At 40.3% G+C, this 26,429-nt stretch overlaps 1 protein-coding gene across 6 annotated transcripts; it reads right to left on the bottom strand.

Moving 5' to 3' along the window:
* Positions 1 to 85: 85 nt before the first annotated feature.
* FSD1L (fibronectin type III and SPRY domain containing 1 like) lies at positions 86 to 26,429 on the bottom strand. 6 transcript variants are annotated; one of them, XM_066181889.1, is made up of 14 exons: positions 26,355 to 26,429; positions 21,798 to 21,893; positions 20,757 to 20,888; positions 20,124 to 20,225; positions 17,646 to 17,668; positions 14,542 to 14,663; positions 12,744 to 12,953; positions 12,317 to 12,415; positions 10,866 to 10,992; positions 9,168 to 9,200; positions 5,922 to 6,019; positions 5,244 to 5,495; positions 4,815 to 4,903; positions 86 to 3,447 (listed from the first exon to the last, which is right to left on the bottom strand). In XM_066181889.1, exons 1-14 carry the CDS (start codon positions 26,367 to 26,369, stop codon positions 3,331 to 3,333), a joined length of 1,515 nt encoding a protein of 504 aa, XP_066037986.1. In that variant the 5' UTR covers positions 26,370 to 26,429; the 3' UTR covers positions 86 to 3,330. The 6 variants fall into 6 exon arrangements, with proteins under 6 accessions (XP_066037986.1, XP_066037990.1, XP_066037989.1 ...); XM_066181893.1 differs by lacking the exon at positions 9,168 to 9,200 and having other exon boundaries at positions 5,922 to 6,016; XM_066181892.1 differs by lacking the exon at positions 9,168 to 9,200.

Raw genomic sequence — 26,429 nt, forward strand, 5'->3', positions numbered from 1 at the left:
CATCCACCCCGAACCGCCCCCCACCGCCCCAAAACCCCCTAAAACGAGGCCGGGGTAAAACGACACAGCGAGAGACACACAGGGTTGCAGAATTCTGTATTAGTACAAAACATCGCGTCACACGCGGACGGCACCTCCCCGCTGCCGCTCCCCGCCCCCCGCCATGGCGGGGGGCTTCGGGCGGTGCGGCCCAGGGATGCCCGCGGTCACCGGGAACTGCTCCCAAGGCAATCCACGGCCAGGCCGGCCCTGCCACAGGACACCCAAACACAGCGACGCTGGGGCACGACATCAACACGAGTCACGGTCAGCGCCTGTCCAACACCCCGCACTCCTCTAAAAAAACCACGGACAAGCCCAACACACTCCCCAAGGTGGCGCCCCTGGTCTCCATCTGAAACGCGGAGGGGTGAGGAAACAGGATTTGTACGCCATCCTCTGCTTTTCCTGCATTTCTAATAAATGAACCTGCCACCTCTGCCCTGCCTGTCTGGTATTTGCAGAAGCATTTATATCCCCAGGCTGGTTTTGTTGTTGTTGTTGGTTTGTTTTTTTTTTATCATTTTCCTGTCTGACGCTGACATTACTAGCTGCTGTTAGCACAGTTCACCTTAGTTTTCCACAGGACAGTGGCAGCTACCTTCATGTAATGTATTAACACCTCAAGGAAAACCTTTAGTTCCTCAAAAGTCAGGCTTTCAAAGTTAAAATAACTTTAGAAAACCAGCAGTCAGTACTTAAAAAAAAAAATTAAGCATCTTCTTTTGGTCATAGAGCAGAAGACTCCTGTTTAGCCACCATGCAGTATCAGCTCCAGAATAATTAATAGTAAATAAGCCTGGTGGATTGAACTACAGACCTTGAAAAAAAATCTAATCCACTGCCATGAGCCACCCCTCTCCAAATCCCTGAAAGTGGATTCCACAAAGGAAAAAGTAACTCCATGGGCTCCAGGCATCCCTGTCCAGCTGCAGGCACAAACCCTGCACCAACTGCAACAAAAAGCATCACTGGGAGCAGTGTGGTGTCGCTGATCTTCCTGTAATGATGGGTGCTGGAGAGACACTAGTTCAGAAAAAACAGTCTAAAAAAAAATCTAAAGTGCTTAAGGCAATTCTTCATATCCCCCATTTACTAAAAACAATTGGACTAGATGTTAGCAGCAAAACTTTGACATCTGTGCAAACTATTATATAACAAATCCATCTTTTCAAGGGTAAAAAGTCACATGTTAAGGTTCACCCAGGACATCAGTTAAACCAAAACTTGCAAGTCACAAGTCACAGTATGAAACACTCTCAAGCTTTCCTCTAACTGTTAAAAGAAAAACTACATTTTTACATCGGGGCATATCAAATTCACCTTGCAGGTTACACTACAACTTGCTAGGAAGGGAAAAAACAAAACACAATTAAAAACCCAACCAAACAAATAAACAAAAAAAACCCCAAACCAAAAAAACCCCTTTGTAATTTAAATGCTCTGGTAGTGGGCTGGAAAATACTCATGGTTCTCACTACAGGTTAGCTGGTTGTAAACATCCCCCTTCTTTCCACAAAGGGAAATTTGATGAGGAACTGCAGCTGAACACCCAAGATCAAGACAAGTGGATGGGTGGTGATGAGGAGGTGCCAGTCTGTCCTGGTGTCTGTCCACCACAGCCCCAGACTAGAACTGGCTGAAAAACTGAGTTTGTAGCAATTTATCCCCATGAACTCCTAGTTAGGTGTCCATTGCAGTAAAATGGAAAGAGGAAGTATTATATACGGAGTATTTGCATAACAGTAACATCTGCCGATAAAGTGTGAAACAGATGCAGACACTGTTGACCAAGAACCACATCACTTCTGAGTATCTTTGTCCCAAAGCCCAAGCAACAGAACAGGCAGAAGAAGGTACAGTTAAACTGATAACTATTTTGTACTTTCCTCTGCAACAGAGATTACAAGTTCACAATGCAAATGATTAAGAGACGCTCGAGTTCCAGTTATAAAATAAACATTTAGGGCTCAGCTAACCTGTCAACTTCATGATTCCTCAAGAAAAAGAACACTTTCCAGAAAAGGTATTTCCTTGTTAATTTTAACTTTCCATTGAACATCATAGCCAGGCTATTGGAAGGTGTCTCAACGAATTTCTCCTTCTCTTGAGAAACCGTGATGGACAGAAAGAAACCATTGGTAATACTGAGGTTTAACATGATTAGATGTTCTTGGTTTTATGGGCTAAAGGATACATTAAAGGAATAATTACACCGGCCCAGCAGCAAATGAGACAAATAATTATGGACCACGAATTTATACCAGTTTTCAGGTGATACCAGAAAACAATCTTCAGTTAGGAAACACCTGATTCAAGAGTGTACCTGAAAACTATTTATAGGCTTCTGGCTTCATCAAAGGAAAGAAAGCAGATTTTAAAAGCCTACAATAACCTAGTAATTCCCACTGACAAGCTGGGATTTTCCACAAAGAATATAACCTTTTTTTTTTTAGCTCTCCCATTACTATGAATCATTTGATTACTGTTTCACTAGGCGTGCAAATAGGAGTCAAGGCAATGGAACATCTATACATAATTTTCTAATGCAGTTACAATGCAATTGATGTAATGGTGACAAAGGGAGCCAGTATCAATATGCATGGTTTTAGAAAGGAGTTACCAGTGGAAAATAGGAAGATTTTATACCACCAGGGGAAATAATCACAGCCTGCTCTTATTGTTTCTTCATACTGACCCTACACATTCTTATAATATCCTTCTGAAACCATGCTGCTGTGGTATTTTGCCAGGCTGGGCCAGCAAATCAAATCATCAAGCAAATTATGCTGTTTTCAAAACATACCTTGGAAACCACAACTTCTAATGGGAAGCCTAGTAGTAATTAAATACATGGTTAAGTAATTTGCATTAGGAGAGCTAAAAATGGCATTTGCTATACTCTTCATAGAAGAATAGCATTTGTAAGAAAACTAATATTGAAGTCTGTAACAAAATGCTTGAATACAGTATTAGAAAAGTACATAGTTACAGCTCTTGGTTGGTTTTTTTTTGTTGTTTTTGTGTGTTTTTTTTGTTGTTTTTTTTTTTTTTTTGTTTTGTTTTGTTTTGTTTTGTTTTAAATAGGCAACAGTTCAGCTTTCTGACATTTTTCTGGATTTCCAGGACTGGTTCCTAACACTTTAGCCCCAAACCTTAGCGCTATCAGTACCCAGGCCCTAAACAGCAGAAGGTAGCAAACCCAGTAAAATCCAATGCTCAAAAGCTTCCATGAGTAGTAGCTACACAGAAAAACAAAAAACATTCAGCAGAAGTGTTGAATGGACATTACTAGGCATTATTTAGGCTGCTTGTTGAACCACCCAATCCATTTTCACTCTTCTGAAGAGTTTTCACAGCACGTGGCACCTGCAATCCAGTACTCACTGTGAGCCCACCACACCATATCTGGAGGAGAAGAGAAAAAAGTCTGCATTATGAACCAAACATCTCTCTCCTCCCATCCCAATATTAACTAGCACAAACACAGCTGTGTGTCTTCTGTCACAGCACTCTGTAAAACATTCTAATCACAGACATGCTAATTTTTAAGTCCATAAAGTCTAAGATGCTTCATAACTAAGTTTATAACAAAGACCTAGTACTCAAATCATTTGCTCCTAACTAGAAAAATTATTTGAAGGCCAGTGTGCCAGCAGCAAGTAGAGTGACAATGAAAACCAACTCTCACCATGCTCTCACTATGCCTGAAAGAAGCACTGATTTTTGCCATGTCATGCTAAAATTGTGTCAGCATAAATACATTAAAAAAAAATTTTGAGAAACTTCAGGGGCACAGGTGCCAGCAACTTCTGTTCTGCACATGAAAGAATGCTGTATTTTCATATTTATAAGTAAGTTTGAGAGCTGTAATTACATAGTTTGTCATTGTCACTTGTCCTGTTCAGTCAGTAAGGCTGTTGTCACTCTGTGAGGGGCTGGATGTGTGAGGTGCAGAGGGATAGCTGGAATTTTAGCAGCAACTGTTTCCCCAGATGATGTGGGAACTGAATTTACATGAGTCGGTCTTTGCTGCGCTGTGCTACTGGGAATGGCTAACACATGTATCCCAGTTGTACTGAAGCTATCAATTTTCCCCTATGCTGAAAAGGATCAGTAAGGCAAATAGACAGCCATGAAAAAATCAATACCTGTGGAAATCCCAGGCCTACACACCCTGCTCCCAAAGCGTGATGGCACCTTACAACACAGCTGAGGCCTCCCACTTTAGCTAAACAAATTACTTAAATCATTAAAGGAAAACTAATAGTAACCAACCCTTCTCCTGTGCATTCTGGGCAAGGTTTGAGCCTTTACACTGCAGAAAGCTGTTGCCAATTAGCTTAGAACAACAAAAAAGGTTATGCAGGCCACCGAACTGACTGACAAGAAAGCCACTGAGCTCTTAAAGATGTGAGAGCTAGACTTTTTTTTCCACTGGAAAGCATCAGGTGCTGTTCTGTGCCATGACACCTGCTCTGATGGCTCAGAGCATTCTAGACTCCATCGGTTCAGATCAGTTATTGTAGTAGGCTCATCAGTGAGCACAGTGTGCTGTTAATTTCCTAAATACAAAGTTCATGACTTCTGTTTACACAGTCGAGACATCCAGGTGCAGAGTCCTACTGGGGTGCCACTATAAGCACCACACAAAATCCAAAGTTAAACACTTTTAAAAATTACTAGTCAGCCAAACCAAGTGCTTGCAGTTTCCTTCTTTAAAAAAACAAAACTGAATTCAGTGCTAGAAACGGCAAGATTTTATAGATACTGACCATAAAGCCTGGTAGTAATGGTTGGGTAAATTTTGCTCTGAAGGTGTGCAACAATGCCTTTGAGCTTGCATTATAAAATGAGAGCTGACCTGAGAGAGAAAGAGAGTGAGAGAACAAGTTGAAACTCAGCCTAAGCACAGTTTAAGCTAAGATGCTGTTGACATCTAACTTGTACAAAAAAAATGATTCTTTTCCAGGATGCACTAAGTGCAGTCCACAAGAGTGAAAATTCACTATTTTCACTGAATTTCAGTAGCTCTGTCACACAGATGAACTCAGGTCATCTGACATGACAAGCACTTAGGGTCTATGCTGTCATGCAAGACTGGATCAGTCTCGAAGTAATGCACTTCCTCAGCCTTGGACTGCTCTAGATCAACAGAAATAGTAACTAACTCTTTTTACTAAATCTCCTAAGGTGTAATTTACCTCCATCGAAGTCACAGTATACTCCTATTCTGTCTGGGACAGGTGTATCTAGAGTCTTTGCTTTATTGTTATGCTTTGCTGACAATGTGGTTTGAAGCCAGTTGTTGATATGGATGCACCAGCTGGAATTAGTCTTTCCCAGCTGGTCAAACTTCCCCGGATTTCTGTACGTTACTCCCACGCTGTAGGATTTGCAGTCCTTCTGGGCTCTCACTTCCCAGTAATGCTGTCCACTTTCAACAGCAGTGTCTCCTACCATGAGAAACACATTTAATTACAACTGAGTGTAGTTAATTACAATTGAGTGTACCTTACAGTGCTGCCTTCCTAATAGGCACCAGTTATGTCTTCTCTATTTTAAGGCAAATAAATCTGAACTACAAGGAATAAGAAAATTGTAAAATAGAATATAAATATAAAACGGAATAATGAGACTGTATTCACCTATGCTCATTACAAGATACATTTAACACCAATTTATGTTTAAAAGCAGTGTGTGTCAGTCAGTAAGAGCTTCGTAATACAAAGCAGAGTTGAAGACACAAAATTCTGGTGTTATATGGGCAAACTGCTCCAGGCAGGACAATGCTGAGTATACAGCCTTGAACAATCACAATCTTTCTCTTTAATTCTTGCCTGATCTGCCCTTTCCTAAGGGAGCAAACAAGTTCAGCTCACCCAGCACTGTGTAGGATTCACCAGCAAAGCGATCCCGGCCACCCCTCGCCGAGGCTCTTGGGCTGTTCGTGGATCTCTTCGGAGACGCTGTGTTGCTTCTAAAGGAGAGATCAACCACTCAAAACTTGGACAGAAATACATAATCAGGTGTCCCTGAGTCCATCAGGTCCAAGAGACACACACAAACACTCTTGAAATGACACATTAGTTGATGCCTCTAACAGCATGCATGCACAACAGCCGAGAGGGAAGAGGTGACAGAAGAAAACATACAGAATGTTGCAAAAAACAGGTTCAGAGGTAGCTGAGAACAGAAACAGAAGGGGTAAAAAAGCAGATGTGTGGCATGTTGTTTGAATGAAACACTTCAGAATGGAGAATTTTTCAATGAGCAATCAGTTGTATAAGAGAATAATTTTAACCTAATGAGGTTTTCAAACTTTTTTTTAATGAAGTTAGGCCCTCAGAAATAATTACCAATATTTTAACCATTAAACTGAGTGAGGGCTATTTGCAATATTCCTTAGTAGACAGAGAATCACACTGGATTACTACTTTAAAGGCAATCAGTAGCAAAGAATTCTAATTTCTCAGAAACAGCTGTACAGTTTATAGTTTAACTTCATTGACAAAAACCCCAAAGAAGTACTAAGTCAGTCTCTGAAATACACTGAAATGACTTCTTTTGAGAAGTCATTTTCAATTTCTCATCTTCTGGAGTCTATCACACATTAGCCTTGGAAGAAATACCACCTACAAAACTTTTCTCTCCAACTTCTTCTCTTTTTGGTAAAGCTACTTGCTACTTTTATGTCCATTAATACAGTGAAATTCAGCTGTTTTTTTTCTAATTAATTCATTCTTCTCAAAAACCATTCCAGAAAGGGTTAGGACATGTCCCTTTTTCCTAATAGCACCATGAAAATAAAGACACATGGAGTCAAAAGCTAAGTGATACTAAGCTGCCAGATGTAGGTATGCTACAATCAAGTTCATGTTCAAGTTTGTTTTATTCCATTTACAGAAGTCTACAAAACAATTACTGATGAAAAAGCCATTTACTTGAGCATCACTATTTAGCATGTAACTGAAGACACCTATGATTCCAAACTGCTCACAAGATATACATGAAGGGGGTAAGTGTATATTGTGCAGGTGCACCACATCAAGTGCTTTTGGATTTTGTAAATATGGGGGATGCTGCAGTTTACTTACCAACGGAAGAAGTTAGCATGTGATAGCATGAAAAAAAAAAAACAAAACAGCAAAGCCAAGAATTAAAGCATAATTTCAGAGGGAGGCACTCTGCAGATTCCATCCTGCTTCATGTGCATCAGACATCATCCACGCACATTCCCAACAAATGCTGCTGAAAATTTTCTATTAGACCCAGTACAAATGGGTTAATGCAGGAAGCAATGTAGCAATGTGGCCATTTAGAGAATTACAATAAGAAAAATGCAGGCACGTTGATAGAATTTTCTCAAGGTTAAGAAAGCATTAAAAGCTTCTTGGTATCATTTACTTTGTTCAAGTCTGTAAATGGCCACTGCATGTGCTTTGTCCTCTCAAAATTTAATAGCCTTTATCAGTTCAGAAAATCACACTGAATATTTGACATAAAAACTTCAAAAAACCCCAGTTGCTCAGGCTTTTTTTCCTCCACACTGCTTACATCTCCCTTCCAATGGAAGGCAGCAAATTTTGTAGCAGGAAGTCAGTTTTGTGCCTGTTTCCAGTCCTTATTAGCCAGTAACTGACACATTTCTTCCAATATTCAGTGGCCAGATATTCTTGTCTCATGGTTTAGGGTCGTTGCCTACAGCACTACAATTAGTCCCCATTTCCTCATCCATTTCAGAATACACTCCATAAAAGATGTATTCTCTTCTGGACAAGAAAGGTCAAGGAAGGAGATCAGAAATTATTGAAAGGCTTTTTTCTGGTCTAATAAATGAAAGATAATTAAGAATTTTGTTGCCATCATGTATTTCCAACTCTTAAAAACTGCACATTTTTTTGTTTAAAGTAACTATACTGCAATTTTTCCCCCCATTCTCCATGAAGCCAGCTCCAAATTTCCCCTCTAACACAGACATCTCACAGAAGTTTTAGGTGGAAACAAAAGCCTCCTAGAAGAACAAAGCTCATCTAAATCTCATGCTAGAAAAGGTCAGTCTGAGATGAGAAACTGAACATGTGACCATGTCCTTCTACCAAAGCAGAGCCAAGAACTAAGGTACAAGAGCCAAGCTACAAACAGAGACCAAGATGTAAAATTCCGAGCTGAGCAAGTAGGAGCATCTCCAAGACATCTATAAAACTCAGTTTAGCACAAACTGCTATAATTTGTGTAGTACAACAATTGAAACTGAATGGCTTCAAGAGGTTATTTTGCTTTTTTGCATAAGCTTTTCTTTACTTCTGATTTCAAATCAGAGACAGATCCACCTGATAGATGAATACAGGGGAGTAAAACCTGTAAGAAATTAGGATCCTGGGCATTTCTTTTGGTCCCACAACTTTTAAACCAGCAAAAGAGGGCAAGAGATTAAAAATGGGAAAAGTGATTTCTCAAAAAGGTGTTTCACTAGAAAAACAATGAAAAATGTGACACTAAAAAAACACAACTGCACAAAGAATAGGAGAATATTTTACCTAACTTTACGTCTCAAAGCCAAATATTTCTCATTTAAACAATTGGTTCTGCAATCGGAATGGCCATGTAGCTTTTAACATATGCTTCATCCTCTTCAAACAGGTAAAAACACTTTCTTCTCACCCTCTGATGTCTAGTAACAACTACAGCATAAATTCAGGAACAAAGAGGTTTTTGAGATTCAAAAATAAGAAGAAAAAATTATTTTAAAGTTCTCAGAAAGGAAATATTTGTAAAAAATGTGCCAAAGGGTTAAGAAAGCATCAATACATCTCTAAATGACAGGGATCTTTGGATCAACATTAAAATACGTGATGCCCTTCCAACCACTGCAAATCAGGTTTCACACACATCAGGATGAATCCTTTCAAAAAGACTGTCTTCCAGTCAGTCATATATTCCAGGAGAATATATGCATAATTTCTATGAATTCAAATTAAACTGCAAAGTAACTTCTAAATGCACACGTGCACTGTTGCTGATAAAGGCTATCAGATTTGTTTCTCATGACATTAAGCAAAGGAAAGTAGCACAGATTCCCAACAAAACTAGGTGCTAGACCCTAGGAATAAGAGGTATATTATCACCTTCTATTGCTCTTCAGCAGAGGATTCTGGCCACTGTCAACAGAAATAAGTAATCATTAAAGAACTGTTCTATTACTACAGTAAATTATCCCTATTTTTAAAATGCCAATAGAAGTCAGTCTATCATGCTTCTGGCAATATATGCCTGTGGAGAATGTATTTGTTCAAAAATCATCTCAAACTGTGAATATGGAAAACCAATAAACTGTGGGTGAGGGAGTAGCCAGTTGTGTGGACCCATTCCCACAGGGTATCCCCAAAGCCCAAGAGGGTGAGGTACAGACTGTGAGTGGGGCCATGGGCTCTGTACAGATCCAGCTGAACACCAGGCTCACAGCCCTCCTGGTGAGGAAAATACACACAGCTGAGGGACACCCAAGGGACGCCCAGCTCTGCAGAAAAGCCACTGAGAGTTTGGGAAGCAGAAGCTGACAACAACAGTGCCCTGTGCCCTCATGGCAGAGGAGGACAGCCACACCCAGCCTGTAGCCCTAACACAGTGACCAGGACCACAAGACAAGGGACTTCTCTCCTTTAGGCAGCTGTCAGACTGACCCAGAAGCCCTTCTGTGTCCAGGTCTGGGGTCCTTGGACTTACACCCTGACATATCAGAGCAAGTCTGTGGACAGCCAACACCACAGTTAAGGGTCTGAAGCACAGAAAGACAATTGGGTTTGCTCAGAGGAAGACAAGAACCAATTGCTGTCTTTAATGAGGTAACAGGAAGGGGAGCAGAGATCAAGCCAGGCTGTCCTTAGTCACACCGATGGGGTGAGAAGCATCTGAGAGTCACTGCACCACAGGGAATTCCAGTCAGGTAACAGGCCATTTTCTCCTCTCCCATGAAAGTGGCCTGGAACAGAGGGCTAGCAAGTTAACACATTCTTCCTCCAAACATTCTTCACCCTTGGATATATTCAAGGCTCAGCCAGAGTAGACAGAGTTAAACATTCTTCCAACTGTGCTTATCCAGTGAATCAGAACAGCAGACATGTAACAATTACCAAGAGCTCTGCTGAAGTTAAGTGTTACTCCTGACTGCCACATCCACATAGTTATGTTTCATTATCCATTATCTTTTGCTGTCTGTTTTGTTTTATTGGTACCTCCTCCCCTCCAAGGAGGGTTTGAGATAAATTCAGACACCACCTAAATATATAGTACCAATTTTATTTAATTTTCTTTCTCAAAAGGGCAAGGCAGCCAGTTCCTTTTTTTTTTTTTTTTTTAATAGTAGTAATGTTGCTTATTCACCAGAACTGACTTGCAACACCAGTAAACACAGAATTACATAACTGCCTGCTCACATTTACCTTATCTACTGTCCTGGCCCTACGTGGCAAGGCTTTGGGCCCAGGAGAAGGAGAAACCACAGAGCAGGTGGGTGGGCACCTGGTGGGTAGTCAAGGTCAGTCTACCACGTCTACACTTTAGCTCAGTACACTGAAAGATAACCTAACAAATGCATTTTTTTAAATAAATAAATATTATTTCACAATTATGACACAATTCTAGCCTCTACATCAGTGTGACAGTGGACTGAAAATAAAAAAAAAAAATTTCTTCCAGATGAAAAATTTCCAAATGAAAATTCGTTTCATGCCCCAATATCCCCAAGTGCTTTAATTCCCTCCTGCCCTCTGCCTTTAACTGCCAGATGAGATATGCCTGACACTTACATGTGTCAGAGTTCCTACCTGTTTTTATTTTCCTTCCCTTTTATTTTTTCTTGGCCTTTGCCTCCAGTAGGATCCCATTCCACATACGTGTCTTCAACTTTCAAGTTCAGATGAGATGAAGTACTGTCCAAACTGAACAAAAATGCTGATCAAGACAAAACAGAAAACAGTGAACTGGTACAATGGCTATTCACAGAAACTGACAGAAGCAGTAGTAAAATCATTGCAGAGTTTTATTGCGCATAATGGAAACACCAGCTTTTCAGTCTGACACTTGGAATCAAAAAAACTAACACAACAGGCTGAATTTCCTAGATGTATTTACAGACTGCTCTATAAATGTCCTAATACCATCAGATATTACAATCTGACCCTGATAGAACATAAACTTGAGATTTTTAAGAGTTTAGAGCTCAAAAATGCACAAGTGTAATCAACAGTCAGGTTAAGCATGTGGACAAGGAAACTGATTTGCTCTGGGCTGATTATTAAAGAAAGTGAACTAAGTGTTCACCCAGGAGCAACGAAAATAATGTGGGAAGCATGGTAACTGCCCAGACAATCAAAACCAGAATTGCTTTCCTAGTACTGGACTAGGGAATTCTGTAGCTATTAAACAGACACTATGCCCCTGACAATGACTGTTCCTTAACAGTATTAAAATAATTATAGAAAAGTTACCAGGATGCCCATCAGATCATTCAAATTGTATATAGCTTTATTCTTACAAAATAACATTCAAAAGGAACAGAATTTATACTTATATAAATTTATACAGTTAATACCAGTCATTTTGCCTTTTACACCAGACATATATATAAACTGAACTTCAGGATCACTCTCTCACCTTAACAGCTAAGATTTGTGTTCTATCACAAAACATCCTTTCCAAGAAATTTCTCTTTCAGTTTATTTACACAATGATGTTAGAAAGCCACTCTAACAATTCTAAGATCAACTGACTTCTAACATCATGACTACACACCTTCAGCAGTTTGAAGCTGTCAACTTTTAAAATATTGACAGTGATTAGAAACTGCAGCTAAAAAGTGAAGAAAACCCTATCCAGAAACTTCTAGTTACAGAATGCTGTGTCTGCCACTAATAACAGGATAATCACACCAACTGTTTAGATCCCCAAAGAGTCATCCCCAACATCCATCCTTCTTGCTGTATTTTGGCATCATGCAGCAGCACATGGGACTGTCACTCCACAGCTCAAAGCAACCAAGCTTTTGGAGAAAGTAACATTAACTGCCCCATTTTCTCAGGGTCTGAATGCCAAAAGGGCAGCTTCGTGCCAAAAAGCTTCTTAATCCTTTACAGCTGTTTCCCGTTCCACTTAGGAAACGTTTCAGCAGGGTTCACGCAGAAGCAGACCGAACATAACAAGTTCACGTATGAAGGCAGAAAAGTTGAAGTGCAGGATTTTCACCACAGGCAAGGTTTAAGAGTTTTTCAAATTTTACCTTTTGTTTCCAGAGTCACAGGGTCAGAGTATTCACCTGCCACAGCTTTGTTGCAAGCTTGTACTCTAAGATTCATGTATTTTGTATCAAATTTCAGACCTACAAAGCAAATGTTTAGAAATTTGAAAATGTTTTGATTACTGATGACTCCTACAAGACTAAGATCTATCCCCATGAAGCTGTCTTTCATTTATCTCAATTTGCAAAAAACGTGCTTGAACACTGGTGTAAACTTTATTTAATACACAGTTTTTGACAAAACCTCAAAAGTCAAAATGAAAGAACAGTTATTGTACACAAAGCACCCAGCACTGATGTGATATAATAGCAGCTTCATTAGATGCAGAAAAATAGGCATTTTGCAAAACTTCCAAGCATAAAGAGTTATATCAGTATTCTAGGGTTTGAAGTATAAAAAAACCTTTACCTGACAGTGTGTACTGAGTAGCTTTAATGTAGTCAACCAGCTCCCAACGCTGTTCCCCCTTTAGTCGAGGAAGCCCATCAAAGTTGGTTTTCCTATACTCCAGCACAAAATGATCAATTCTGCTGTCCTCCTCAGGCATTCTCCACGATATCGTTATGCAGTTGTCAGCAACCAGACATGCTGCTACATCTATCTCTGGAGCTTTAGGGACTGCAAAAAGACAAGCACACAGGTCAGTGTGAAGAAGAGAAGGCTAGAGTGGAGCGGACTTACAATTATGAACATATATTTGGAATAAACATCACACAGGAAGAACATCAAGAAACAAACTTTTGTTCCTGTCTCTATGGGAGGTAAGTTCAACTGCACCCCTCACACAGCATCATTTATTATTTATATTTATTTCTATCACTACAGACACTAATATTTTCTACTAGCATCTCTTCAGTCACCCAGTTTTCTTTTCACCCCTTTGTCTTGAAAGGGGGGGGAAACTCTTCCTAAGGTCCACTAAAGACTGAAGTTCTGTTTATAGGCAACAGAATTCTACTTCCATGAAATCAAACAGCACTTAAGTCTGTGGAAAACAATTCTTGAAAAAGAAGGCATTTACATACTATTTCTAGAGTCTAAAGGACATGCAAGGAAGACTTTTGCTGCAGAAAATGAAAAAAAGGTTTTTTTGTTTTCAGTTTTAGCTTTTGATGTGTGACTAATTTGGAAGCACAGCACTGTAGTAGAAAAAGCAAGACTGATGCCCAGACAGTCAATTTTCCTGTTTACAAATCAGAGACCCAGACTAAATTCCTATATATTTGACAAGGAAAAATGTATAAGAAGGGTCATACTAAATAATACCTTTATCTAGATGGAACACTTTGTTGACACTTGCTGTTAGATCTTTACATTCCCGTTGCTGTTAAACAGGTGCACTGTGAAATGCAGGGCATTTCAGGATTGACACCCAGAGTCCAAGACTAGAAAGTGAATTTCTGCCTGGACACTGCCAGCTGACCACTAGGAGTAACAGTGGTCATTTACTATACTTGCCACCACATACTCCATCTGCAACACACAGGGCAGAAATGAAAACTGATGCTGCCAAGTCCTTAACAGATTTGGATTCATGACCTAGAGATGAAATAACTTTATATCCCTGCCAGCAATGTTATTGTCAATATATTCTCAGTAACAGACAAGGGCAAAGCGTTTTAAATAGGAAAGCAATATGATTAAAAAGGCATGAAAGAGACACACTGGTCTAATGCACCCAAGTTTACTGTCAAACAGAAATAGATGGATTGATACACATTTTGTAATATGGTAGTATCACTGTACTAGTGGACTGTCCCTCTCCTATATTTCAGACCATTTCACCACTCTTGTAAGCAATGTGTAAGTTTACAGCTTCCCACAACACTCCTGCACATGAATAGGACTTTGGTGTGTCACTCAGGATCAAGCTGGTATGGATGGTCCTAAGAAACCTCAGGTAACTTCACAGAGTACAGAGGAACTGACAGCCCATGAAAAAACATGGTCCAGAAGACTCACTCTCACTTCTGAGAAGTACTGTTTCCCAAAATGCTGTCATGTGTAGAAACCAAGACAATAAAACTAGAAACTTCTCATCCTCAAGGCATTCAATTTAACATACAGTGAGTAAGAATGATTTTAGGTACTCTGAAAAATTTGCTTATTAGGGTGCAAGAGAAGCAATTTTCTTTTGTTTGTTTGGTTTAAATACAGCAATCTGTTTGCGTAGCAACAAATTAAAAATGCTGGATACAGTTTTTACCTGGCAAAAACTTCACAGCTTGGAGCATGCGCTTTTCCAGGGCGAAGTCCACCATCATGTGAGTCATACTGTCACTGACTTTTGGTTTCAGAGAGAGGCGGAACGCTGAAGCCACTGTGACACTAAAGCCAAGAAAGCAGCATTTGCAAAATGTATTTCACATTCTCAAGTCCTATATCCCATTTTCCAAAACAGCAATCAGACAATGTGTACCACTGACGTCAAACTACTGATCAAAGATTAGAACATTTTTCTAACACATAACTGCTCACCATTTAGCACACTCAAAATAGAAAGTTTTGCTAATGTGACTGTCTCAGAATAATGGTGTGAGCTACCAGCTGTTCCACATTACTACGCAAATAAATACTAATGAGGTGATTAAAGATGAGTTTAAAACCTTTTACTAGTGACAAAAAACCTGGACAAGAAACGAAACAAAATTCACATCACTTGACATAAATTCAGCAAGTATGGAAAGTCTGAAGTAGTGCAGACTCAGGATCATGTTTAGGCATTTCCAAACAGCAATTAACACGCTGACTATGCTGATTTTTTATCTATCTATTACCTTATCAGGGGATGAAGAGTTTTTTCAACCTACAGATTAGAACATGCAAGCACCAGACCAGTTTTATAAGATACACTCAACACTGAAGAATCTTAATTCAACAAAGGAAATGCAGGGTCCTGTACCTGGACAGGAAGAACCCAATAACCTCAGAGGAATCACCAGCACAGGCCAGCGTGATTTGCTGGCAAAGAGCTCTGCAGCGAGGGACCAGGAGGCCCTGGGGGACAAATTGCTGTCCCCGAGCCAGCAGAGTGCCCTGGGGACAAGGAGGCCAACGGGACCCTGGAGTGCACTTGGAAGGGCACTGTCAGCAGGTCAGGGAGTGATCCTGCCCCTCTGCCCAGCTCTGGGAGGCCCCTCTGGAGTGCTGTGCCCAGCTCTGGGCTCCTCAGGGCAGGAGGGACACAGAGCTCCTGGAGTGGGCCCAGCAAAGGCTGGACCATCTCCCTCATGAGGAGAGGCTGAGGGAGCTGGGGCTCTTCAGCCTGGAGAGGAGCCCCAGCTGAGAGGAGCCCTCAGCCCTGGGTGTCCCTGTCTGCAGGGAGGGCTCTGAGCAGGGCCCAGGCTCTGCTCTGGGGCCCAGCAATGGCACCAGAGCAACGGGCAGGAACTGGTGCCCAGGAAGTTCCACCTGAACATGAGGAAGAACCTCTTCCCTGTGCAGTGACCAAGCACTGAACAGATTGCCCAGAGAGGCTGTGGAGTCTCCCTCACTGGAGACATTCCAGAACCTGGACACAGTCCTGTGCCACGTGCTCTGGGATGACCCTGCTGGAGCAAGGAGATGGGGCCACATGAGCCACTGTGGTCCCTTCCAACCTGACCCATCCTGGCATTCTGTGAAGTACAGTGTCCATTTCTTTCCTTTCCATTTTAGCTGAGTACTACTATGAACACTCTTAAGACATTTTTGTGCTACAACTACACCACCAAAAAAACCCCCAAAAACTAGGTTCTCCTATAATTCTCTAATTCTGAAGACACCAGGCCATGAAGCAGATTCTGAGTAACATCGATTCAGACAGCACAGAGATCCCAACTCCTACTCTAAAAAAGAAAAAAAAAAATTCAACTACAAATATGCCACAAAAGTCAACTGCCAAGATCTGAATCCATTTTACATTCACTGATGTGTGGCACCTTTACAACACCTAATGCATATATCCCTTCCTGCACTCCACTAGTATGTAAGAGACTATGCTAACCACACATACACCAAAGAACACCAAAAAACAAAAACTGATAGTGGGCAAGGAGGAGGAAATGTGAAGTTTAATATGAAAGATATATACAAGTCAGGAGTGATGAGCTTTGCAATTTTGGGATATGAGACAATTATGAGACTGAGCTGAACATCATGAAAGACAATTCAATTGATTTCCCAAGACAGAGCTCACGTTCTGAAATTCAGTATAAGCTGCCTAGCACATCAATGCTCAGCCAGATGGGTAGAGAAAATCCCTCCTTAAGAAAGAAATCCTCTGATTAGCAGCAAGAGAACACCAGGGAACAGTGGGCTTCAGACAGTTTTTTAACTTCTGCTCGGACACCAGTCTTGGACAGAGAACCACAAAGGATTTGGTGACAATTTCAAGAAACCAGAAGAGGATGCTTATTACTGACTAAAAAGTACTAAAGAGTCCCATCACAGACCCTATCCACTCTCCCTCTGACCTGTTAAGGATACTAAATCTTTACCTTTGGAAAAGCAAAGATTAATTTAAACTCTAACAATTACTCACTTTACACAGAAGTTGAGAGAATTTAGTAAATCAGGGCCTTCACTGAAAAAACAGTAAATTGAAAGCCAACCTGTTTGGTCCACAAAAGCAAAATCCAGTGAGCTGCTTCTCAAAATATTATTTACATAATAGATTTTATGAACTAGAAGGTCATACTCTTGGAATTGAGTTAACATTCTTCCAAGTGAAGAAAAATGGCCTTAGTATTAATTGTGAAACGGCAAAGTTTTGCTTTTCAAACAATTTTTAAAAGAAAAGCTACCAGAAATAATAATTTCATAGTCACTAGTGTCACCCAAAGTATTTCAACAGCTACAAGATTTTTTTACATTCTGAAGGAAAATCAGCTATCAAAAGTCTTTAAGTACTTGAAAGACAACCAAAAAAAAAAAAAAAACCCAACAAGATTCTCTCAAAACTCAAAGGGGCAGAGTCAGCTTGAAACATCATTAAATTTCAGCCATGAGGTATTAATAATAAGCACATTAACAATAATAATTAATGATATACATATATATTCAAAGACATATTAATTACAGCAGCAGCTGATACAGAGCTCCATTTCCCTGTATCAAAAACATCTTTTTATTTAAAGTTATGAAAAGCCAGGAAAAACACTACATGAGCAGCACAGAAATATTTACTTCCCTCTCAAAAGTTGTGATAGCTAGCATGTAGAAAAGAGTCAATGAATTTGATAAAAGCTGACTATGGCCCTTTCACAGTAAATGCATTTTCAAGGATAAGATTAATTCAAAGACACAAAAGTGATAGATTTTGTACTGTACCTATCTTTGATCTGTCTGGAAGCCTTGATGCATGTCATGGAGAAGAGAGAGAAAGTAGTTAGTATTTCCATGCAAGTATCAATGGCAGTAACATGCAAGAAGACAGACCATAATCTCTGCTGCATTGCTCAGATTTGAAGTTCAAAATTTGTTTAGCATTTTCTTCAAAATAAACTGTCCTGTGAAGCATGTTAATAGCATGGGTTAGCACAACAACACTAACACCTGGGGGAAAAAAACCCTGATTTCCAGATCCAGACCAAACCAATTCCAAATTACTCAACTTTCTGAGTGTGACTTTGTATCTTCAGATTTTTTTTAATGAGTTAGAGTTACTCTCCATGACTTTTTAAAAGAGCTACAGGATCAAGTCAACAAAATTTAACTGCCATGGTATTTACTGTGAAAGTAAGAAGTGCTTATTAGTGGCATGTAACCATGCCTGACTTGCTGAACTACACACCACAGGATGCATGCCGTAATAAGGAAGAAAAAATAGGACTTAATTCCAACTTTTCCTCTGAAAGTTAGGAAGTGCTGTTGGGAAAGTATAATGAAAGATTCTCTGCATGTCAGCAATCAAAAGTGACAGCAAGTAGTTCTCAATAATACCACTGAAGCAGATGCAGAAGTGATGACATTTAAAAGATAAACATCAGTTGGCATGTGGAAAGACAAAAATCTCTCTCCTTCACCAAAAGGAGCTGCAAACCTAAGACAAAAGATTATTGTTGAGCTAGCGAGGGCTTAGTTGTGTCTGTTGAAGCCTTGCTTCAACACTGCTCCTTGATCCAGTTGCTCACTCAGCTGAATTATTTTCCCTTTCAAAGAGACAAGAATCATCAGCCAGCCTCCCAGTTTGAAGTCAAAAGCAGAGAACTTCCCAATTTTTCACAAATACAAATCACACTGAAAAAAAATAAATAGGAAATCAGGCTGTCCCCTGCTACAAAACTGATTACATATTCCCGAAGTGGGAAGCAGAAAAAAAACCCAAACCAACTGTTTAGAAATCATTTAGCTTAAGAGGTAGCTTTGCTTTTTCTCAAAACAAAATTACTGTACGAACTACTGACTGATTTTCCTGACATTAAACAGAGATACGTCACAACTAAATCCTTGGATTTAATCTCCATGTCTTGTAAAACATGAGGTAGCAGGGGCTCAACATCTTCTGCAAGACAGTCCCAGCTTAACTTCACTGACTTTCGTTTGTTTCCAGGCTACTGACAGAAGGATCAGCCCATCCCAGATGAGCTGCCCATCCCACCTAAAAACTGAACCCTTCTGCAACATGCCACTCATGTTCTTTTGAATTCCAGGTACATTAACTCTCAGAATAAAGCCACAAAAAAATAACAGAGGAAAAAGAATTAAAAACAATCTTAGGCTAATTGCTCCTGAACTGATTTACTGGAGCATCCAAAGAAAATTTGTAAATATACAAGAGTCAGGGATGGAGCTGCCCCTTCAGGAACACTTGCCATTCCTACCAGCAGAGTAATAGAATTAGCTGCCTAATAGCCAAGGCAGTATTACCTTAAAATGTCATCCCCAAATGCACAAATGTAATACCAGTATCAAATACTCCATATTAGAGCTCACTGAATTGGATTTCAGAATATTAATCTTCAGACTCCAAATCTGAAGAGGTTTGCTGTCAGCAAATGCTCAGACAGCTCTCCTTGGTGTTATTTCATTGGAAAAAAAAAGCATTAGAGAGATCTGAAATAGAACAACTTCCAAGAAAGTCAAAGCTGCATTTTGCACAGAGTTCAAGAACCAACTTAATTTTTGCTACAAGGCAGAAAGGACAACTCCAGCTGAAGAAAAATACTGTTTAGGAATTGTTGCTCTTCAAGGCAAATAAATTAAAGCTGACACCCAGAAAGCATGACAGCACACAAACATGCAGCCAAAAGGTAAAACTGATACAGGAAGACAGCTTTCCCCCTCTTTCTTTAAAACTGTGTCTTTGTTCCCAATAAAATATAGAGAAAAAAAAGTAATTTGGCCTTGGATTTGGCATGGCTGATCCCACTGCTACCACTGGGATTACCGTAGCAAGCATTAGTGTACTGATTCAGTTGGTATGTGGAATTGTGGAACTGTTTCCTTAATTTACAAGTATATTCTCTCAGTTAGATACATGTTATTTCACCCACCCTTTCTGGGGTCATCCCTGCAAGTCTGCTTAACAATGACAGTTGTCCAGGAGAAGGCATCGTATTCCCTCCCCATCACCCTAAATAAGAAAAAAGCCAACTTGTTTTATCAGAAATTGCATAAAAATTCAGGACTACAATGCTTAACTTGGCTTTTCAGCAGAGCAATAACTGTATTTTTATATGCCTGTCTATCCTCACTCCCAAGTACACCTGGTAAGTTTGAAGTGTCCAGAAGAGTAAGGGAAAGGCTATTTCAGATAGAGACAGATGTCAACACCTGCCTCACACACATCCAGTCAATGTTTTCTACCTCTAAGAGCTCTACAGGGTTCTTTATGTCCAGTGACTGTACAGCAAGTTCCAGCAGCTCTTCTGAGCTCTCCAGGGCATGGCTGCACTGGGTCAGCTGATCCTGGGGCAAAAAAAGAAAAAATAATGTGATGTATTCCCATTAAAACAGCCATTCGTGAAGCACCAGTCCTAGGAACTACACGGATTTGTTACGCATCTGTGACAACTTATTCCCTTATATAACCAAGGCCTCTGACAGTGCCCTAACCTCGCTGTGCTTGACAAGTGCACAGTGATAACTTGGCACATCCCACAACTCCAAGGGGGGAAAAGCTGAAGTCTGACTTCAAAGCCAGATTTAATTTCAACACCCTGTTTCCCCCAGCTTCAGGGTTTCAGAAAGCAGAGAAATAAACACTTATATTCATGCACATTACGATTTCTATTTACAGGACTGCACTACATCACTGAATGACAGTGTAGCAATAGCCTTGAAAAAGGCAGTGACTTTACCAGCTCTGGAACTGTCACTAGACAATCCTGAAAATCAATATTGCTGTGTAACAAATGGGGATAGTGTAACAGGAACAGAGGAAGTTTAAAAATGCTTCTATGCAGCTGCAAAATTTTTCAGAAGGAGTTATTTATTTACCTGCAGAGCTTGAATTTTACGAGCCTCTTCTTGCTGTATAGTGTTGGCCATGCTCCCCTTCATCTCATGGAGTACAGAATACAGACCATCAAACTCCTCATCCAGCTCGCTGATGGCATTGGAAGAGTTTACCTGAGCGGAGAATTGGAAATGCTGTTTATGCTGGAAACAATGGAAAGAAGTTGAAAGTCACATAATTCCCCACACACATTTTGCCATGACCACTGGGTACTTTGTGACTGCTTCTCAGCTTATCAAAAAGGGAAAAAGTATTAGGAACGATTGAATAGTCTCCTAAGCAGACCCAACATCAGGACACTGAATGCTGCAACCTGTGAAAATTCCACGACACTCAAACTTGCACAAAACCAGCACACTCAGCAACTCTGTTCCATGCCAAAAAACCTTGATTTTCGTCGCACAATTGTATATGGATTGCTAGATGTTTGGAAGGAGGAAGCTACCCTGTGCCAAATAAAAACCTTTCATTTGATGCTAAAAACTGCACTCAAGAAGGCACTTTAAAGGTCTGCTGGATAATTTCCATTTCTGCAGCCAACCAGGCTCAGCTTTAGGATGAAACAACTTTTGGTTGATTGACAGGCTGAAGGAACCTAAACCTCATCCCCATGCAGATGGTCTAACAACAATCTCTAACTCTAAACTTGAGCCCAATAGTCTGAAACTGCTGAAAAGAGAAAGACTGAAGAATTTTCTCTCAAGTATCATTTTTCAGTCCACCACACAGGTGGAAGTATGAAAATACAGACTATTACCCACTAATGGTCGTCTCAGACGTAGCATTAGATTAAAGATTATCTTTCCCACGCAAAGTTCTACAAAACCTCTTCACACAAAATGCAAGACCACTGCACCTTTCATCTAGAGACAGACTTAAAAAAGAAGATGTTTTTCTATCTAGTTCCAACATGAAGATGTATTTTGAACTGGATTCTTGCAGCCCATCCTTTACAGCTTGAGACTAACAAAAGTGCAAAGGTACCCCTCTCAGATACAAGCTATGAACTTTAAAATAAATACCTGAACATTTGCTATTGTATGGTTCAGCATATCAATGAAGTTGTGAATTTCATCATTTTTGTTCACTAGAGTACTGACAATCCTTTGCAGAGTCTCCTAGAATTACAAAAACAAGTGAGAGAAGTTGTAAAAATCATCTTGCAATTTTTAAAAAAATCATCACGATTTCAACATGCATGAAAATTCACCAGAGACATTCCAGCTGCAGCAAATTCAGTTCTGACAGGATCAGGAAATGCATCTTCTCAGGACAGAGAAGGAATATTAAACCTCTAGGAAGCACTCCACCAAATTAATGATCTCTGGGTGTTAGCTTGAGAGAAATCAGGAAGCTGCTTTAAGATACCCCAGTGTTTCCCATGTTTTTCTACATGAGTCACCTGTACCAAAATACCCACTGGCACCACATTTTCTCCAGATGAAAAAGCTGGTGCTTGTGCAGCCAAACAGAGAACCAATAAAGAAAATTTTAAAAGCTTGTAAAAGGAAACCCAGAAGAAAAGTTGAGATTTCCTCATGTCAAAAGATGCCTGTGTAAAATAACCATGCTGACAGTTTATTCTGTATGCAGAATAAATCTTTAAGAGTGATTTGTAAACTTATTCTACAAATAGGAAAATATTCTGGGTAATTTCTATATTCCAATTAGAAGTGACCTCAAACAGGAAAATTTTCTGACAGCTGAGAAAGAGAACTAAGGTTATTTCAGTGCTGTGCACTCCAGCTGTTCAAAAAGCAGTAGATTCAGCTTACAAAACACATATCAAGCCACCAAAACTACTAAAGTACATCAAAACTTATTTTAAATTAAATAAGACTACCTAGTCTAATTTTGTTGAGCAGCTAGACGCACATTCTAAGAATTTGACAAAAAACATATCAATGCCCAGCACTTAATTTTAAGTCAAGCTGCATCGTTAAAGAATTTTAAGTCAAGTTGTATTGTTAAAGCATATCAGCATATAAAAGATAACATGAGGAGTTGACTAAGAATTTTCTGTCATTTAACTCAGGCTGGCTGATAAGACATTTTAGAAGCAAATCAACTCTAAAAGACAGGTAAATGCTGTCTTAATTAACACATTATTAATCAGCTGACCTAGAGTTTCAATTGCTCATCCTAATGTTGTTACTTGATAAAATTTAGGAAACCAAGGCACAGAGAGAGAATAAAATACACCTTGGAAACAGAGAGACCACCAAAGGGATGTTGCAGAAGTCTCTCCCAGAAGCAATTTCTTAATAATCATTTACTACCTAGATGACATTTGTTTGTTAAAAAGCAAGAAAAATGTTTAATCCTATCACATCCACAGTGAGCCTCAACACTACACCAGATTTAAAGAACCTCTCCACAGTCCTAAGCTGTACTACTTCCTCTTTCTTCTGACCCTTTCCTGGGCTGTTTCCAACAAATCTGCAACAAGGTATTTATGGGTACTCCAGCCACCTGCCTGTTTAATAGTGTCACACTTGGGAAGTTAAACCACGAGTAGAAGAAACAAATTTTAGTAATTTTACCATAGGTACTGATGGTGTTATATACAGAGGAAATAGAGCAGACAGCCATGACTCAGGTCTGGACTCTGGGGGAACAGAAACAAGACCTTGGCTTCTTTCAGAAACAGAAGTACAGAAAATCTTGACCACTTCATTACTGAACCTTCTCCTCATCTGGTGAAAACTGAGCAAGTTTGAAGGCAATTTTGTACACATCAGAATGCCAGATGAATAGCCATTGTCCAGCCAGCTGCTTCTGCATTCACCACTGACCAGAGGCAATTGTTTTCACAAGCCAGATAGCTGGGAGATAAGCCTTAGATCCTATGAGCACAACTGTCAATTTGGATGAACACTCACAATCCTCTTTCAGCACATATCTTAGGGCTTACTCAGCTGCAACACATGGGGGGAAAGTGTTCTTGTGTGTAGTGCTGAACAATGCTGCTTGGTTTTATAGCTACATCCTCGTTAAAAGAAAATATCTACTTGTGAGGAACATTTAAAAGGCCTTTACACAGCCAAACACAAGGCAGCAGCTGCAAGCCAGCTGTTAAACAAGATTTTCACCTGAAGTTACAATCAACTGACCAAATGTTGGTTTTTAAGTAAGCTACCAGTTTCTCTGTTAAGAAATTCAACCACGTTTGGTGAAATTTTAATAAGTTTGAATGCCCTTCAAAAGTATCCACCAACAGTAGACAGATTTTTTCTAAAACATCAATGCACAAGCCACCAGAACAAAAAAGGCAGCTTTTAGGAACCACTATTTTATTCTATTTCCAACATAATTTTCTCATCACTAATACACAATAAATACATTTCCTTCCAGACATACCATACATGCCAAATTTAAAATATGCTGCAAGGTTGCCACTTCTTAAGGGGAATTTCTGAAAAATCAGTGTAATTTCACAGAACAAAGGATTCTAGAAAAATTACCAATGTGAGCAGCAGCTGAGGCCCACATTACTTTATGGAAGAATTTCAACAGCACTAAGCCCAGTAAAGTTTCTTGGTATTTCTGTACTAAAGGACATTTAATTCTACTGCTGACTGATGAATGCAATATTTCAAGGAATTCTACTACAAGCAATTTTCTTTGAGCTTTCTATCTGACCTCTATGTGAGGTCAGTTTCAAATGGATTTTCAAAGCCTTATGAAATGTTTATTACAGAGGTAATTTTTGCTGCTGTCAGTGAGCTTCATGCTGGTCTTCCTTTTTGTGTCCTAATCTTACTCTCTGAAACTAATGCACTTTGCTAGGGTAAAAAAAACAAAACAAAACAAAACCCCATGCCACTGATAAAGCAAGAGTGTGGATGAGCAAAGGATGAAGAGTAAAAAAGAATAGGAAAAAGAAAGGGAAGCCATACAACATGTATTTTGTAGTCTTGCCAGGTGGATAAAAACAGAACACTTTTGAATAGTGAGTAACTAGCATGACATGGCACCTCTCAAAGCAGACAGGCACCTCATAAAAACTAAATTTTGATAAATTAAACAATCACAGCAGTTTCTGCAAGTTACAAAGTTGCTCAAGAACATACTTGAAGGCTCAGGAGCTGACTGCATGCAGAACAGCTGCTGAAGCAGTCCTGGATCTAGAACAAAATCACAAGACATTATAACCTTCATATCCAGATCAAATTTCAAGGAGGACATGCTTACTTAGCTTCCATTAATTTAATCTCCTGCACTTGTCAACATAGTGACATTGCCAGAGTTTGAAGAACTTCATACAGTACAGGTGACACTACCAAATCAATCCCTGGTAGAGAAAGCACTGTAAATTACAAGATACACTGCAGTTTTACTGCTGTATTCAGAACCTCTAGAATTCAAATATGATCAGTGACCCCACTAAGAAACATCCACCTAGAGAACCCACAACAGGGGCAGTCCTCATATACTCCTCCCCTAGAGGGACAAATCTCACATAGAGCAGGCAAAGGCAGACAGACCCAAACTGAGAGAGTTTCTCCCAGAAGCGCACTTTTTATGGCATTTCACATCTCACCTTCCAAAGCACACCTTCAGAGATATTAGCTACTTAGCATAAATAAATTTTACCTAAAATAAGTTACATATAATTACAGCATTTTGTGATTTAGAGTGTTGCTTGCTTAGGACGAGGAGCTGGATTTGCTGAAGCCTTAGGCTGCCAGCTGTGACCTCAGAGCAAGTTCTGTTGTGGCTGAGATAGAGTTAATTGCCTCAGTACTCTCCCAGTAACTTCTACAGTGCTGGGGCTTGGCTTTAGCAAGAGAAAATTACACTGACCTGTACATTTCAAGCCATTATCAGCACCAAATTACTCAAGCCCCCCCACACGAACTCGTTCCCAAGCTGAGGAAAGCACAGTGTCCACAAAACACAGAAAGAGGAGCCCTTCTGCACTCATGGACTGGAAGCCGAAAGGCTGAGTCATAACTTTTTGCAGGGGGGTATCTGTTCAAGAAAGCCCCAACGCTTGAGTGGGCACATCTCGGCCCTTCAGTGAGTTCCCCGAAGGGTCTTGAAGCCAAGCGAGGGAAAGAGGGAATTACAAGGCAGCAACCTTAGAAGGAAAACCAAAAAATTAAAAACAAACAAACAAACAAAACCAATAACAACAAAAAACAAAAATCCCCAACAAAAGCCTTTAATGCATTAGTTCCCTTCAACACTAGATTACATCAATGGCAAACAGAAGGGCTTTTGCACGCACCATAATTACTTTTGACAGAAACATACAGAGTGAAAGAGCTCTACAACGGCTGGAGCACTTCATTCCAGAACCTCGGAATAGCCAAGGCTGTTCAAAACCCCTGGCAGAACAGGCTCACCTGAAGCAAGTGACACATGAACATCTCCAGAAAGAGAGACACATCCAGGAGGGAAGCGAACCCAGGATCCCCCAGAACTCCGCCAGCATCCCTTCCCCGTGCCGCTGCCCTCCCGCACCGCCCCTCCACCCGCCGGCCCCTCTTCCCAGGCCGAATGCCGGGAAACGCCGGGGAAACGCCCCGCTGGCCTCCCAGGCGGCACGCAGTCCCTGCCCCGCGGGGACTCACCCGCTCCTCGTCCATGCCGGCGGGCGCGGTGCGGTAGGGCCGGCCGGACGCGCGGTGCAGAGATGCGCTCCTGGC

The sequence above is a fragment of the Chamaea fasciata genome, unplaced genomic scaffold (genome assembly GCF_029207755.1).
Source record: "Chamaea fasciata isolate MVZ Bird 193981 ecotype frontalis unplaced genomic scaffold, bChaFas1.0.hap1 SCAF_4, whole genome shotgun sequence".
Taxonomy (NCBI): domain Eukaryota; kingdom Metazoa; phylum Chordata; class Aves; order Passeriformes; family Sylviidae; genus Chamaea; species Chamaea fasciata.